At 36.5% G+C, this 15,424-nt stretch overlaps 1 protein-coding gene across 1 annotated transcript in view; it reads left to right on the top strand.

Annotated features, from left to right (window-relative positions):
• The first annotated feature begins 210 nt into the window (after positions 1 to 210).
• The window catches only part of THSD7A (thrombospondin type 1 domain containing 7A), a 190,614-nt gene continuing 175,400 nt past the window's right edge, over positions 211 to 15,424 (top strand). Inside the window, exon 1 of the mRNA XM_088162275.1 lies at positions 211 to 373. Within this exon, the coding sequence (XP_088018401.1) occupies positions 226 to 373 (148 nt within the window). The 5' untranslated portion in view covers positions 211 to 225. The remainder of the gene's footprint in view (positions 374 to 15,424) is intronic.

Below are 15,424 nucleotides of genomic sequence, written 5' to 3'. Positions count from 1 at the left end.
TGGAAGAGCGTGGAGCGGCGACCGTACCAGCACGAGGAGCCGCTGCAGCAGCGAGCGAGGACTCTATTGTTCCCCGGTGTTAAACAGCTTTTCCTTTCCCAATGCCATGCAGAGCAGCGGGAGAGAGGCTCCCGGCGCCTTTCTCGCGGTGAAGGAGCCGTGAGGAGGGCAGGATCGCCGGAGGAAGGTTTGGCGGCGGTGCTGCGGTGTGGGGCTGCGGGCGGCATGGGGCTGAGCCAGGGCAGCGCTTCTCCCTGCCCCGGCCCGGGGCCCGCTCCCAGCCTGGCCGCTCTCCTGCTTCTGCTGCTGGCAATCCGGGACGCCCGGGCACAAAGTGAATTTCAAACTTCATCCGTCTATTTGTGGAAGACTGGTAAGTCAGGATGCTGTGGTAAGCACAGCAGCAGTGTATTGAGTTTTTGTTGTAACAACCTTTCCGTGTGCTTTGTCTATGTCGAGGGAGAAAGTTAATCTAAATAACTAATGTTTACTGGCAGGATTATGGGGGGAAAATAGGTCATCTTACAGGATTCCACCGTCCAGGCAAATATTGTAATTAAAAAACTCCACGTTTGTGAGTCTGTGGCACTGTTATTGGGATCTCTTTTATATTTTCTGTGTCTTCTGAGGTTTTTCATTTTGTTTAGCAGCTCTGTGTTGTACATAAAGGTCAGAGCATTAGTGCCTATCCACAATGAGAAGGAACGATTATTACAATTGGAGTCAGCGTTGTTAAAAGTGCTCTAAACATATTGAATTTTCACAAAGATGTGATTCAGCACATCTAGTCTTTATGTCCTGGGCTGACATGTAATATATTCAGTGTGGTAATTGATGGGGAGTTGGGTTTGTTAAATTTAGGTTTATTCCATGGTATATAGGACACGTGAAAGCTAATGATGGATTAGGTGAAATAATCCAAGTGATGCCAGATCTCATAACCAAAGAGCCAAAGGCAAATAGGCTACATGGATTCAGCACCACAGTAGATGGATAATTTCCCCTACTTTGATCCTAATGAGTTACGTGTCTGTTTTAAAAATTGCATAGTCATAACAGTGTTTCAACCTTAACTCTGCATTAAAAATCAGTGGGGAATTTTCCTGTGTCTATTAATATATTGCATTAATTCAGGACTTACGCAGTGATGAATATGTGCATTTTGGTTGTCTTGATACAATTTTAGTTCCTATGTAAGTAGAATTGAACTGTCGTTTAGGAAATTTAAACATTTCTGACTGGGAAATATTTCACATTGGCTTTGGCAGCTAGCTTCCTTTCCTGTATGTTTCCAGGAATAAAACAATCCAGAAAGTAGTAGATTTGTTTAAAAAGCAATTTTTCATTAAGGATATTACAATAATAAGAGAGATTGAAAATTAATCATTTGTCTGAAAAGCAACTTTGAGAAGACAGTCTCTTTCCTGGATGGAGGGACACAGCCTTCTGCCAAAGAAGCAGATCAATTTACAATTACAGTGATATCCTGAATTTTTTAAGAGGCTCCATCTATCCAGCAGCTCAGAGAAAAGATTAAAAGGAAATTCATTTAAACAAGAAGACAAGCTTTCCAATAACACTAGAAAGAGAAATCTGAAGAAGGGAAAGTCCTATGCAACTTTCACTTCTGACTGCAAGATGGGTTGCACAGTGACCTTTTTTCCTTTTAAATTATTGACAGATTAAAAACAGTTTGCAGTTCCATTACAGATCTGTAAATGTTCAACACACGCTTAAAAAGAGATGATATACATGCACAGGCTTGTGCAAAGGCACAGTAATAATACAACATTGTCATAAAACATTTCATATTTACCCCAAGTTTCTAGGCATCAGCAGAATAAGCTCTCCAGCATTTCATTATGTCTCTGTTTAACAGTGTAATGGATTGTATTTAAAAATGTTAAAATAGTAACAGTGTTTGAGGATAATAATAATTCTAGTGAACTACTACTTAAGAACACGTGCAGTCAGTTTGCTATGGACTTAACTCCATGTACTTTGCACATAGTACACATGCTCTGAAGTCATGTCAGTTAACCCAGCAAGAAGGAAACTGTTAGCTTTTGAGTTCTCCCTTCCTGGCAAAGACTGCTCTTAAGAAACTCTTGTGTAGAGCAGGTATGATCCAATTGCTTTACTTGATGAAGAGTTAGTTCTTCCCTTCATCTTTCCTTCTGTGACCTCTCTCATCTGTTTTGCCTACAATAAGAAATATTGCAGCCATAACATCAGTGATGAGATTGAAACATGATGAAAAACAAGAAATGAAATACAAGAGTGGCTCTCTTCAGGTGATGAATGACAAGAAGAAGTGAATAAGACACTGCATCTGTATTTGGCTCCAAATTAAATTTTTGCACTCTTTTTCTTAGCTGTGTATTGAATTCTTTTGTTTTCTCCCTTCCAGTTGTGGGGGGATCTAGAAAGTGAACTGGAAGAATTGCTGGTCAGTGGTCTGAAGTGACATCTAGTATGGGACGTACAGAGTTTAGCTGAAGTATCAGAGAGAAAACCAAAAATGAACAGTAGTGAGCTCATGCACTTCAGATGTTTTCCTTCTCTTCTTCTGTGAAGGAGAGAGGTCAGGGGAATGTGTGGCTGAGACTTTGTCAAGGCAATCAGCTTGATTATATGCCTTTTGGGACCTCTTATGTCCATTTTTTAGAACCATGCTCTTTTTGTATCGAATTTAGTCTGTCATCAGCTTTTGTAAGTGCTGTTCATGACTTGCATCTGTCTTGTTTTTATTTCTAAAGGTTTTTGAAATGATGTCTTGGTTTATGCTACTCTGTATCTTCTATACTGCTTTACTGCATTATGTTTTCTTAAGGATGCCCTTGACAATAATCTGCAATGATTATGAGGTTTGAGGCTTGTTTTATTTTATGGAATAATAGTTTCCTTTTTGATTGTTTGTTTGTTTTTTATGGGGTTTGAAGGGCTTGTTTTATTTTGTTTTGTTGGAAAGAGGGGAGGAGTGTTCTAATTCAAATTTCAAGTGTTTGCTTTCAATCCATGAAAAGCTCTCAGGGGACATGATTTCCTGTTTACTATCATCCTTCTGTCTACTACCATAAAAATCGGAGGTTATTTTGATATTCAGTTTAACCATTTGGAGGTTTAGTTATCTTTGATTCAACACATAAAATGTTGTGAATAATCTACTTTGAGCTGCGAGGTTGATTTAAAAGTTATCTCCAGAGAGAAGGTCCCCTTCTAATCTCCACCCATCCTGTGATATGGGTGCCATCACAGTTATTTTTACTTCTCCAGCTGGAACTGCTTTGACTTTTGTTACTTTTTTTGATCTCTTGAGAGAATGAGCATTTGGTGTTCTGCTGTGTTTAATGGACCTTCAGAGTTTTGAATGGCATTTAAATGAGCATAGTTGATTATAGCTACAAGTGATTAAACTAGGTTTCTCACCAATCTTTCTCATTCCATCCTGTGCAGACCTGGCGTATGCATTTTACTCAGTTACAAACACATGGCTGGTTCATTCTGTGTGGTCACTGGGAAAGCCATCTAGGTATTTTAACATAAACTAGAGCAAAGTGATGAAACAGCAAGATTCCAGAGCTGAGTCATGGTGTGTATCTGGTTGATGACCTGAGCTAGACAACAGCAGCTTTTAGCAACTCATGGAAGAGAAGTTGTGGTACTGAGGACTGGTGATTATGTTGGTGTGAGGCTGACACACACTGCCAAGCATTGAACTATTTATGTTGGAAAGATGTTTAATGACATGTTTTGTTCACGAGTAATTTCCTTTCTCTGGTTTAACTGATTTCATTTGCAATGAGCAGTTGTTTGCTTCAGGTTCCACATTGCTACACTGAACTTCTTGCATGCCATTTTTATTCTTCCTTAACTTTTATGTTTTGCTTTGGAATTTTGCTGGATATTATTGAATTTCATCTGAAGGAGAGTTGTCAGGAATGGAGCCAGGCTCTTCTCAGTATTCTAAGCAATAAAACAAGAGGCAATGGGCAGAAACTGATGCACAGGGAATTCCATCTGAATATGAGGAGGAATTCTTTATTGTGCAGGTGACTGAGCACTGGAACAGATTGTCCAGAGGGGCTGTGGAGTCTCCCTCACTGGAAATATTGAATAACTGCCTGGATGCAATCCTGGGCAGTGTGCTCTGGGATGACCCTGTTTAGGCAGGGAGGTTGGAGCAGATGACCCACTGTGGTCCATTCCAACCTGACCCATTCTGTGGTTTTCATATTCAAAGACACCTTATAATCTTGTGATACCATGGGCTAAGTAAGATGTTGATGTATCTATAAGCTTTGCAGTGAATAATGTGATGACTGCTGATTCCTAAATGAAGACACCCATGAAGTTTTCACATTTTTCACTTTACATGACAATGCATATTTTTCTTAGTCTGTCATTTCATCATGCAGGACATATTTTTACCATTCCTTTACACAACTGACTAAGCATAGATGGTTTTTGCCCCATCAGATTCTACCCTCTACTTCATATGTTTTTGTTAAATGAATTTATATGCTGATCTGTGATGTGCTGTCAGTATTGAGTGTAATGCCTGCCTACACTTACTAAGATATATATAGATATATGCTGATTAATTACTGAGGAATGCACAAAATCAGCGAGGTTCAATCACATTAAAATTGCACCTTCCAACAGCTTGAAGTAGTGCACACTACACCTTTGAAGTGGAAGATGCAGCATTGGATTAGTATTTATGGAACAAAAAAGTCATAAGAAACAAAACATACCAGAGGCAATGCTTTTCCCATTATCATCTGTTTTAAAGACTTGATCAGGTCTCAGATAGTACAGATAGATATAGCTCTACAGAATTATTTGAGATATCTGCAATTGTTGATACCAAGACTTGGTCTTTGGTATAACAATTGCAGTTGGACATTTTCCCTTATTTTTAACAAGGGTAGAACTTGAAATAGGCTTTCTGTGGGTAACAGTGCTGTTTTAAAAATTAAAGTGGAAAGAGAAAGAAGTCGTTATTTCCTGAAAAGAACAGTTAAGTATCTCTACTTTCCTGCTTATGTTGCATATCCTAGAAGAGGTCCTTAGATGATAATGTGCTCAACCTTTGATGCAGTCAAGAATCAGAGGAAAGGAATAATGTGTGTAGGCAACACAGAGAAGATCATATGTGCTTTTGGGGTAGTGGAGTCTAGGAGTGAAAACAGTGGGCCAGGGGGTTTCCACAGGGGCCAGAGGGGTGTTGGAAACTCACAAGGCAAGAGCTCTTCTTAATCACTTACTTGTCTTTTTCAGGCAACCTCATCTGTATGTGATTTATCCTTGTTCCATTGCCTTGGCAAGAGGGCTACACGAGGGCCTCCTAGTTAGAGAACCTATAAACAAATATTTTCTGTTTCAAGGTGTTACTTTGGGATCTTGTAACCAAATCACACTTCACTGCTTGATATGAACTTGGGTCTCACCAGTCCTCTGAATTTCAACCTCTCAGTTTCCTACTTGCCCACAGAGAGGAACAAACACAACAATAACATCTGTACCATTACATCCCTGTCAGGATTTACATTCTAATGGCCAAATCTATTTTAAAAGTAGTTTGGTTTCACGAGTGGAATTTTCAACAGTTCTGAAATTCCTCTTCTAATGTCTTTGGTGCCTAAAACCCATAAAATTACTGAATTAAAAGTCTTTATTTTATTTTCCCTATGTATGACCCTAGGACTGCCCTATTTTCACTGCATTGAGTGTTCCTATCTCATATTAATGCCTGAGGAGGACAGAAGTCCTTCCTAGGATTAGCAGTCCAGCAGGCATTTCAAAATGTACCTAAATACAACCTGACAGCAATTATCAGAAGGCAAGAGGGGGAGAGAGAAAAATTACCTAACCAAACCTCTGATTAAAGCACTTACCTTTCAAGGGCTCTGTCATCTCGTTTGTTGGAGCTGTTTCTGTTTCAGTACATAGGTGAAATTCCCCCATTTATTCCAGTATTTATTTTCTGGGTTGTGGGTTTTTTTTTTTTTTTTTTTTTTTTTTTTTTTTTTTGTTGTTGTTTGTTTGGTTTTTTTGTTGTTGTTGTTTCTTTTTTTTTTGTTTTATTTTGTTTTTTGGTGTTTTTTTTGTTGTTGTTGTTTTTGGGGTGTTTCTTTTATTTTTTTTTTTAAACCTGAGTAAAGACTTCTTGCAGTAATTGCACCTTGAGACTAGAGACAGATAAGCCTGTGTCAGTAACTAGGAAACTCCTGATTTTAAAGAGATTATGAAGAAATTATCTGAAGAGGAGGATTAGATGCTAGGGACAATGCCAAATGAGAAAAAGATGTTTTATCTTGAGGCCTAACTGTCAGGAAGGGAATTCACATATGATGATGGAAGAGGGCAATGAGGACCTCTTCAAGGGACAATAAAGTCCTAGTTATGGCATGGTGAACTTCAGCTGGTGCCTGCACATTCTTGAGGAGAGAGGTCTGTCACGATTTTTAAACTGCCAGTGATTGTAAAAGGTGTTTTAGGGGATTCATCTTTTTGATTCTCTGGTCTTCAGTTAACAGAATAAGATAAAAGGAATATTAATAAAAATTGTATTTCATCACCTTTTCAAAGAATAAAGATTATACAAGCAAAATCTGCTAAGGAAAAATTACTACTAAATACAAATGATCCTCCAGGACAGAATGTGATTAAGTGTTGGTTACATATGCACAACATAAATTCATATTAATTAGAATTTATCACTTTTATTATATTGTGTTACGTGCATCTAAGCAACCACACTCTTTGCTGTCATCTCCCAGTTAAATCTGACTTTTGTGTAGTCACATGGGGCTTGGCTATCTGGGTCTTGAATAAGGACATACTCATTTCCATTAGGCATGTTCATTGCTGTTGCTCTTTGCCCTCATTTATAAAATATCCTTTCAGATATTTTATTCAAATGAAATTTTGCAAAGCATGTATTAAGTCTTTGATTAATGCAAAAAGACTTGTAGTGCAGCCTGGCAACAGAATATTTGGCAGAGATGCAGAAAATGGTTGCTTTAAGGAAATTATTTATAAATGTTATTTAGTATTCTGTCCCTAATTAACAAAATCAAAGTAAATATTTAAATGTTTGGATAAAAATCTTGTACTGTGAGATTATTTTTCTTATGCAGTTACTTTGCCATATTTGAAGTAGGAAAATAGAAAAAAAAGTGTGGCTGATATTACAAACCTCTAGTTAAGATAAACGAGTACTATGTGCTAGAGTAATGGTTGATTTCCCTTGGAGGATGGCATTTTGAAGCTGCCAGAGAAGCTGAAAATGGTAGTTGGTAATGTTGCACTGGTAGCTGAGGATGTCTGGATTGTTTTTAACAAGTGCCCTGAAGTGCTTATGCTAACTGGATCAGCTCAATCCCTCAGCTCATAGGGATGCTGGAATAGGAGAGTGCCTCAAAAGCTATGGGCTTTATTCTGCAGGCTGGGATCTAGTGTTGAATTAATTCAGTTTTTTTTAATACCGTATAGACCAGGGCTTAACTTTATAGTTCCCTATTTCACTTGATGTCATTTTTTATCCTGCATGTCCACTGGGTTCTTCAGATAACAGAAGTGTGTATCTTTTAACACAATAACTCCAGATTTAACAGAAAGCCCAATTCCCATAATATAAAGTATAGTATTATCAAAGACAAGTAAGAATCAATATTTTGAGTTAAATCTTTTTATGGTACAAATTAAATTGTGAATTAAACTTTGTATTGTGAGTAACTAATTTCTGGGGTAAAGGACAATACATATATTTATCCTGTTTATTGAAGTTTACATCCTGGAGTCACATGACATTTTTTCTTTTTCTTCTATTCTTCTGTGGTCTGCTCGAAAACAAGTCCTCCCTTTGTAACAGGGCAGAAAGACCCTTTTTCTGGATGCATGTCCAGTCAAGATCTCTGTTTCTCTTTTCATAGACTAGTGAAACTTGAAGAAATGGTGAGTTCCTTAGGTAGGTAGAGATACGTTAAAATTCTCGGTAACAGAAGTTTAAGATCTGGTGGGTTTGTGTAGCACCTCAGAGAAGGCAATGAGCTGACAGAGCCTACAGTGGGAGGCAGCAGTAGCATTAACTTGGGTTCTATTTATGGATTCTTCTTTCTTCTAATGTCTGTTTCTGTCTAGTAAGGCAGAAAAAATATACGGAGTTACTAAAGTAATGGAAGAATTAGAAGAGAGAACCATATAGAGAAATCCTAAAAGTTCATGTTATTGGGTAAAAGATTTCCTAAATAATCACAATTAAAGTAACTGATAGATATTAAAACTTAGTCACATGAAAGTTAATGCAAGCACTTTTGTTACTGCTAGCACAAATTATTTTTGCCTAGGAAATCCCATTGCTTACCATGTTTATATGAATGCTGTACCATGTTAGGCTTATCAGTGTCTGGGATTTCAAACAAAATCCAACAGCCATTTATTGTAGCAATCAGCACGTTCTCAACATTAATTAGCACTGTGATTTTTTTTGGTGCTGCTGACATTGCTCAAAGTTGTCAGTAGGCCACAATAGCTGGAGATTTTTAAATTGCTTTCTGTACTTTGTGAGCATTGCCAGGATTGTTTTGGGGATTTCATGTCTGTGGAATAGAGAAGGAAAATCTGGTGTGTTTGCATGGATTCGGGGAGGAGATGCAGGCGTCATTGAGTGTCTCAGGTGGAGATCTCTTGTGTGATCCCTTGTGAATGATGTTGCTAGAAAGCAAGTGTCCAAATACCAGTAAGACATTTCCATAGGTATTTTGAGGGGTAAAGAGATTGTGTGACCATTCCTCGCAGTCTGTATTATATAAAGTGAGTTTGGGGTATCAATTGGAGAGGGTTTCTGATGTAATGAGGCAAACGTTTTTAAGATTGATTACATCTGCTAATCTAATGAGAAATTTCTTAATGAGAGACATTATTACTTTCTACCTACTGTATTATGCAAAATGAAACGTTTTTATTAGTGAACAATAATATAACTTTCCTTATGTGTGCTGGATAATAGCTATTTTACCACCAACCCATTAGAGAAATAGAGAATAGAACAGAGAAAGATTGTTTTATAATGACTTGTGTTTGTACAATGCCTAGCACAACTGAATTATCTTCATTTGCTGGTGTTCCTATGTTCCACAGCTTTATACAAAACAACATAATTGAGACTTGTTAAAGATGCTGTTTACAAAGATATGACAATAATCTATTAACATTCTAAAGGAGCATCCAAATTACGTCAAGTGCCAAAAGGAGTTCAAATAGCTGATATCGAGATGCCATACCAGTGGATACTGGAGGAGAGAATTGTTTTCATATGAAAATAGCATTAGGAAAAACCTTGGAAAGCAGACTGTCTGTGTGATAGTTCCAAAATGCATTGTTTGGAGAAGATATTGGTAGAAGAGGAATGTTTGTAAGAGTTACTTAGCGTTTCTGCATTCACAGATGTAGCAGTCATCCCTTCTTCTTGCAAGTGGCAAAACTCTTGTTTTGAATTTTATATGAATGTGCTTAATTACCCTAAAAGATCACTTGTGTTGTGTAAAATTTTGTTTGTTTTGCAGTGTTCTACTGGTGTTCTAATCAAGTGCACATTGTGAGGAATATTTTTCTTGATTTAATTTTCTTGTGGTTTTTGGTCAAAATAATTCCTGAATTAGAGGAAGAGGGTGGAGCAAGAATGGAAAAAAACCATTAAGGTAGTCATAAGACTGCTACATCCTGCAACAGAGAGCATAAACCTTATTTGCAAAAGCTGCATTATAAGCTAGTAAAGAGGTTGGATCTTGAATCCAGTCTCAGCTCTGCACATGGTTTGCAGTGGTGGCGCTGGGAATCTGCTCGTCTGTAAAGTGCCATTTACATGAATATAGTTTTATGTAGCTCAGTGCAAAAACAAAAGAAAATTTGAGTCTTCAGATTTTTTGATACAGTTATTACACAGTACCCAAGGTACCAGTGCTTTAGCACACTCCTAGTGAGTTGCCTATGCAAGCAAAAGTGGATGCAGTGGAGAAGACCAGGACACTTGAGAGAAAGGAAGAAAGAAGTTAACATGAGTGGAGAATTCAAACATGAAAAGCATGGGGCAAGGAACCAGCAGGTTTTTGGGGTATTTTTTCTGTTGAAATCAAATATTTAAAACAGATTGTGAGATTGAAAAACTCAAGGGGCTGAGAGAAGGGGCAAATTCCTGTGCGAACAGGTATGGACTTTTTAAACTAACATGACTTTCTAATGAATCAGTCTGGAAGCTTTTTCATGCCATATATGAATGTGCATGCTTGCATGTGTGATATGTATGTAGTGGTCTGAAGGTACTGTTGAACGATGCTGTATGGGTCCAATGGAACTACTTAAAAAAATAGATTATCTAAGTCTTCTTCCTGAGCAGTGGCACAGCTTGAATTAGTGGTCATATCTAATAAGAAGTATATTTTTTTCTATACCACTAATTCCTTTTTAGAAATTCCACCTTCATGGCTGCCGAGTTTGCTATTTTTAAGAGGCATACCTGGAAGGCTGTCATTGAAGCTATTTTTTTTTGCTAGTTTATTTATTTTTGTAATCCTAAATAAAGTTCACAGTCAGCATTGCTTTTTAGATGGCAGCATTAGAAAGACTGACTTGTTCCTGTAAGATGTGCTTGGTGCCATGCAGGAGATAATGAAAGAAAGAGGAGGAAGAGTGATAAAGTGACAGAGCATGCAAGGAAGATTTGTAGTCTTTAACTTGACATGGATGGATGACTCATGGCTCTCCATATTTCAACTTGATATATGAATGTCAACACCTTGGGAGTAGTTTGGGTACCTGAACCATAAAGCAGGAAATTCAGGTTATTTTCTGTGCTGTATGTCACATCTTTGTAGGGAGCTGCAGGAATGTTACTGTCTGTGCTGAATTCTCTGAAACTTCATGAAATGCATTTCATGATATTTGTACAAGTGATTTGTATATCTATTAGTGATAAGCACTTTATTTTCTCCCCCTCTGTGTTAAATATACTTTAAAAACTTTATGGAGGAAATCCAGATGATGAGTACATGTACTGATTATAACTGAATCTTGGCTTTTTTGTCACAGTACAGATTCGAGTTATTCTGCCTGGTAGACTGCCAATTACACATGATGAAAGTAACTTCAAAATTGTGAGTTTTTTCTATAAGTGTAGTACGACTTGTTTTTTGAGATAGTATCGGTTTTGTCTTTTTCTTATCTTAACTCTGCAAGAAGTTCATTTTATTGCTCTGAGGATGTGATGTAGTGAACACCTTCTCTTGAAATCACTGAATTTCCTAGATTACATGCTCCATAGTTTCTTCTGAACATACTGCTTAGTTTCTCTCTTAACAGGAAAGTAATATCCCTTAGGGTCAGGGTCCACAGAAGCCAAAATTGGGTAGTAAAGATTTTACTTTTTGGATGCAGAAGTAGGTATTTAAAATAAGTGTATTTTGCTGAAGCCTCACATATAAAAGGAAATTGATGATTAGAAATGGAGTGACAATTCAGTGAACTAAAAATTACTGCTATGCATGCAGAAAAAAGTCTCTTTAAATAGCAATCTGTTGCTTACATAAAGTCTTCATCACTGTCATTTAAGAAATAGGTTTTCTCATATTGATAAGAATATTGTTTTGAGACTAGAAAGAGAGAAGCCAGTGAACCTGTGTCTCAGAGGAAATGACATATTGTTACTGTTCACATATAATGCTATTATTTGGTGTAAGCCATTTTAAGAAATATGGTAGGTAATTTGCTTATGAACTAACATAAATCTTTTACAAAGGTTGTGTATGTGCCTTGTGAACTTGCAGGTTTAGTAAATTAAAGGCACTCTTCAGTATATAAGCCCATGTCTTTTTAAGTATGCTGTTTCTGGACAGTAGCACACTGCTCTCCAGGAAGTTGTTTATTATTATTTATTATTATTAATTATTCTGTGTATGGAGCACAGTCTGTATATAATACCATGAGAATTATAAGTAGCACAATTAGAGGCAGGTTTTTATTAACAAAATATGAGTTTAAGGAGATGTTGAGATAAAGAAAAGGTGCAATTTAATTAAAGAGAAAATGTTAAAAGCAAGACTGAAGAATTAGTTTTCAGTATTGTCATACCTATATTAGTTGCTAATGCAATTCTGTGTTGCAATTCTCTTCCCTTTAGGACAGACACTCATCACATTTTATGCAAATGTTACCAGAGAGAGTTATGTTGGAAAGAAAAGGCAAAATATATTTAGAAGCCATAAAAAAAGATGCCCTGTTTTCTGTATAATGAATCAGATAATACAGTGCCTTTTTGTTAACTGTTTTTTTTTTTTTTTTTTCATTGAGAGTATGTAGAAAGGAAACAACCTATCATTAGCTAAGGCTTATTAAACCTTCAGAATGTTATTAAAATAGTTTAATCTAGTCAGGCGTATCTGGAAAAAACAATGAAACAACCCCAAATACACAAATTGGAGTATAGACCATAAAATATGTAATGTAAAATAGAAAAATATATAAATCTTTTGTGTTCTATCACTCCACCTATGTCTGGAGCTGAGGCACAGGGTTCACATATTTTGCTGCAATCTGTTATAAAGGAGGAGTCCACTTGAAATAGAAGCGCTGCTTTTGGTTTTTAATTTTTAAAGTAAAGATGAAGGAGGCTCCCTGAAGATAGACATTCATTAAGAAAGAGAGACTTTTTGGAGAATATGTTCTATTCAGGGTGGTTTTCTGTTCCCCACTTTGTATGTCTCAGAGTACACTGGAGCTTCTAATGAAAAAATAATACAGTTCATTAATGTGGAAAAACTTCTGAAAGTAGCTACAGTCTCACAGCATTCTGGGAATTAGTTTGAACATAATTGGTTGGATGTCAATATTAAAAAGCACTCTAATGAAAAAGAAAACGCTCAAGCTATGATAGTTTGCTGCTTCTGATGAAAAATTTAATGAGGCTGAATAATTAACCCCTTCTCTCTTCTTTCTTCCCAAGCTGCCAGATCTTTGCCAATTTCTCCTTTACAGTTATTCTAAATATTTTAAGCAGTAGAGTTTCTATCAGTAATAGAAAGACTACACTATTGTCTATATGCTGCACTATAACTAGTTTGCTTGTTTTGTTTTGTTTTAAATCCTTTTTACCTTTATGGCTAGATTACTCAAGTAGAGAGCTTGTCAGTTGTCATGCCCCTCAGCTATGACTTAGCTGAATTGTGCTTCGTGAAGTCTAATCTTCCCTGATAAATCCACTGACTAGTCTTGTGCCAAGCAGCACAGGATCTGCCATTTACATAATGGTTACTCTAATTGGTTTAATGTGACTTCCAACCTCAGGCTGAAAATTACTTCCTTCTGAAATGTGATCATTGCCCAAATATATACACTTTCCACTCCCTGAGTTGACTCCTAATCACTTATTAAATAAAGCTATGAAGCACATGGAAGTTTTTAATGAAGAACCTATTTATTAAAAAAACAGCGTAACTAAGAAGAAAAAAACAACACACACAAACAGAAAAGACAAAAAACTGCACTGTGGACATTTTCCTCTGGTATCTGAGTTACCATCAGTTTGATATGATATGCATTGTTTTCTTAAATATATTGAACTCTATGTGAAGTACATGAGAAATGAAACATTTAAACTAGTTCTTTAAAACATTGTAGGTTTTGTATAACACAGATTTTACTAATTTTTCAAATTTATCATCTACGATTATTGTTTTTCCTTCTATTTTTGGTACATATGATAATTTTTAGGTCCTCATCCTGGTGTCTCACATGGCTTGTATTAACATTTCCATGTGCTACCCTTCTTTTGTTTCAGGGGGTGATGGATGCTGTATGAGGGGTTTGTTGCTGTGACCTGGGTCTGTTTCAGCTGCCTGTTCAATAACTGCTCAGTATTCTGGAGAAGAAACATGTTTTACTGCCATAGGCCTCTACCTGCATCAAGAAATAGTGGTTCATCCTTTTTGTCATGTTGTGTTAATGCACTTCCAAAGAGAAAGATGAACCATGAAGATAGTCTTATTTATCTCATGCTGTCAACATCTAAAAATTTTTATCAAAGACAAATTAAAATTAGAAGACAAAACTTGAACCAGTTGGGTGGTTTTGTTAATGATATTCTAGACCTGTGTAAGGTACAAGCCCTGAATATCAGGCACATGATGATGGCAGTGCAAAACTGGATTTTAATATTCATCTACTCTCTGTAGAGACATTTGGTGCTTCAGAAGGCTGCTGTTCTTTAGAGCCCGAGGCCTCAAAGATAACCTGGAATGCCAGATAAGGAAATTGATAAAGCTGTCAGTGGTTTGCTGTGCTCTACTTCCCAGGCTATGAGCCACTCTGTCACATGTGATACTCATGATATCATCCTGTATATGACATTGAGAGATCACAACTTTTTCCTCACTTCCTAAGATAGAGATAAACTTCTAGTGAAAGCTTAATAAGCAAAATAACATACATATATATATACACCATCTCTTACCAGGAATTTTTGCTTTTTAGCCTAATTCCATTTCTTCAGCAATTGTATGATTATTTTTTTCTTCATCACAATCAAGAGAGGGGTAAATTTGAATCTTTCTAGGAGGAAGTTTAGTTTGGCTAACTAACTGTTGTAATAACAGTGTTACATCTGTTTGATTTTTTCCATTGGGAAGATAAAATTTCTTGGTTCAACCTAATATGCATTTAGCTCCTGTGAATTTAATGTCATGTCTCAAGGTAACAGTGCAAGTGCTCATCATTTTTATTGGATAGTAAAGAAGGAAATAGTCTCCATGAGACATTCTTAGCTTTTTTTAAAAAAATTATATTTTTAAATAAAAATTCATCATATTTAATATGTATTTTGTAGTATCACTTTCTTCGTGCAGCTCAATACACTGAGACTTTTGTTGCATCCATTAAATTTTAATATAGATCACAATGAGGAGGCTTTCCCCATCACAAAGGCAGGCATGAATTTTCTTCTGGCTTGTCGGAATTAAACCTAACTTTTCAGAAGTTCATGCACTTTACTTTCATTTGTATTTTTTCCAAATCTATTTCAAGGGATATGTATTAGTTGCTGTTGCTGACACAATATCCATTCAAACAAAATGTCCAGTGCCAATTGTCTCATGTTTAAACAACCATGTTAAAATCTACTTTTAAAAAAAAAGCTATGAGGTGTCTTATTTTCTTTTCAGAACATTCTTGGCTATTAGGTAGATTAGCCTATATGCCTTAGTTTAGGAATAATATCTATTCCTTCAATCAGAAGGAGTTGGAAGCAGAAGATGAAATTGAGTTATGTGACAATTTGTTTCTTCTTGATTTGGAATAATTTTTAGAAAAGGTTATTCCATTATCCTTCAGAAATATGGGTGCCTGTTAGAATATATTCTGAGCAAAATGC

Source organism: Sturnus vulgaris, chromosome 1 (genome assembly GCF_052056855.1).
Source record: "Sturnus vulgaris isolate bStuVul1 chromosome 1, bStuVul1.hap1, whole genome shotgun sequence".
In the NCBI taxonomy this organism is placed as follows: Eukaryota; Metazoa; Chordata; class Aves; order Passeriformes; family Sturnidae; genus Sturnus; species Sturnus vulgaris.
This window is presented reverse-complemented; position numbering and strand designations above follow the sequence as displayed.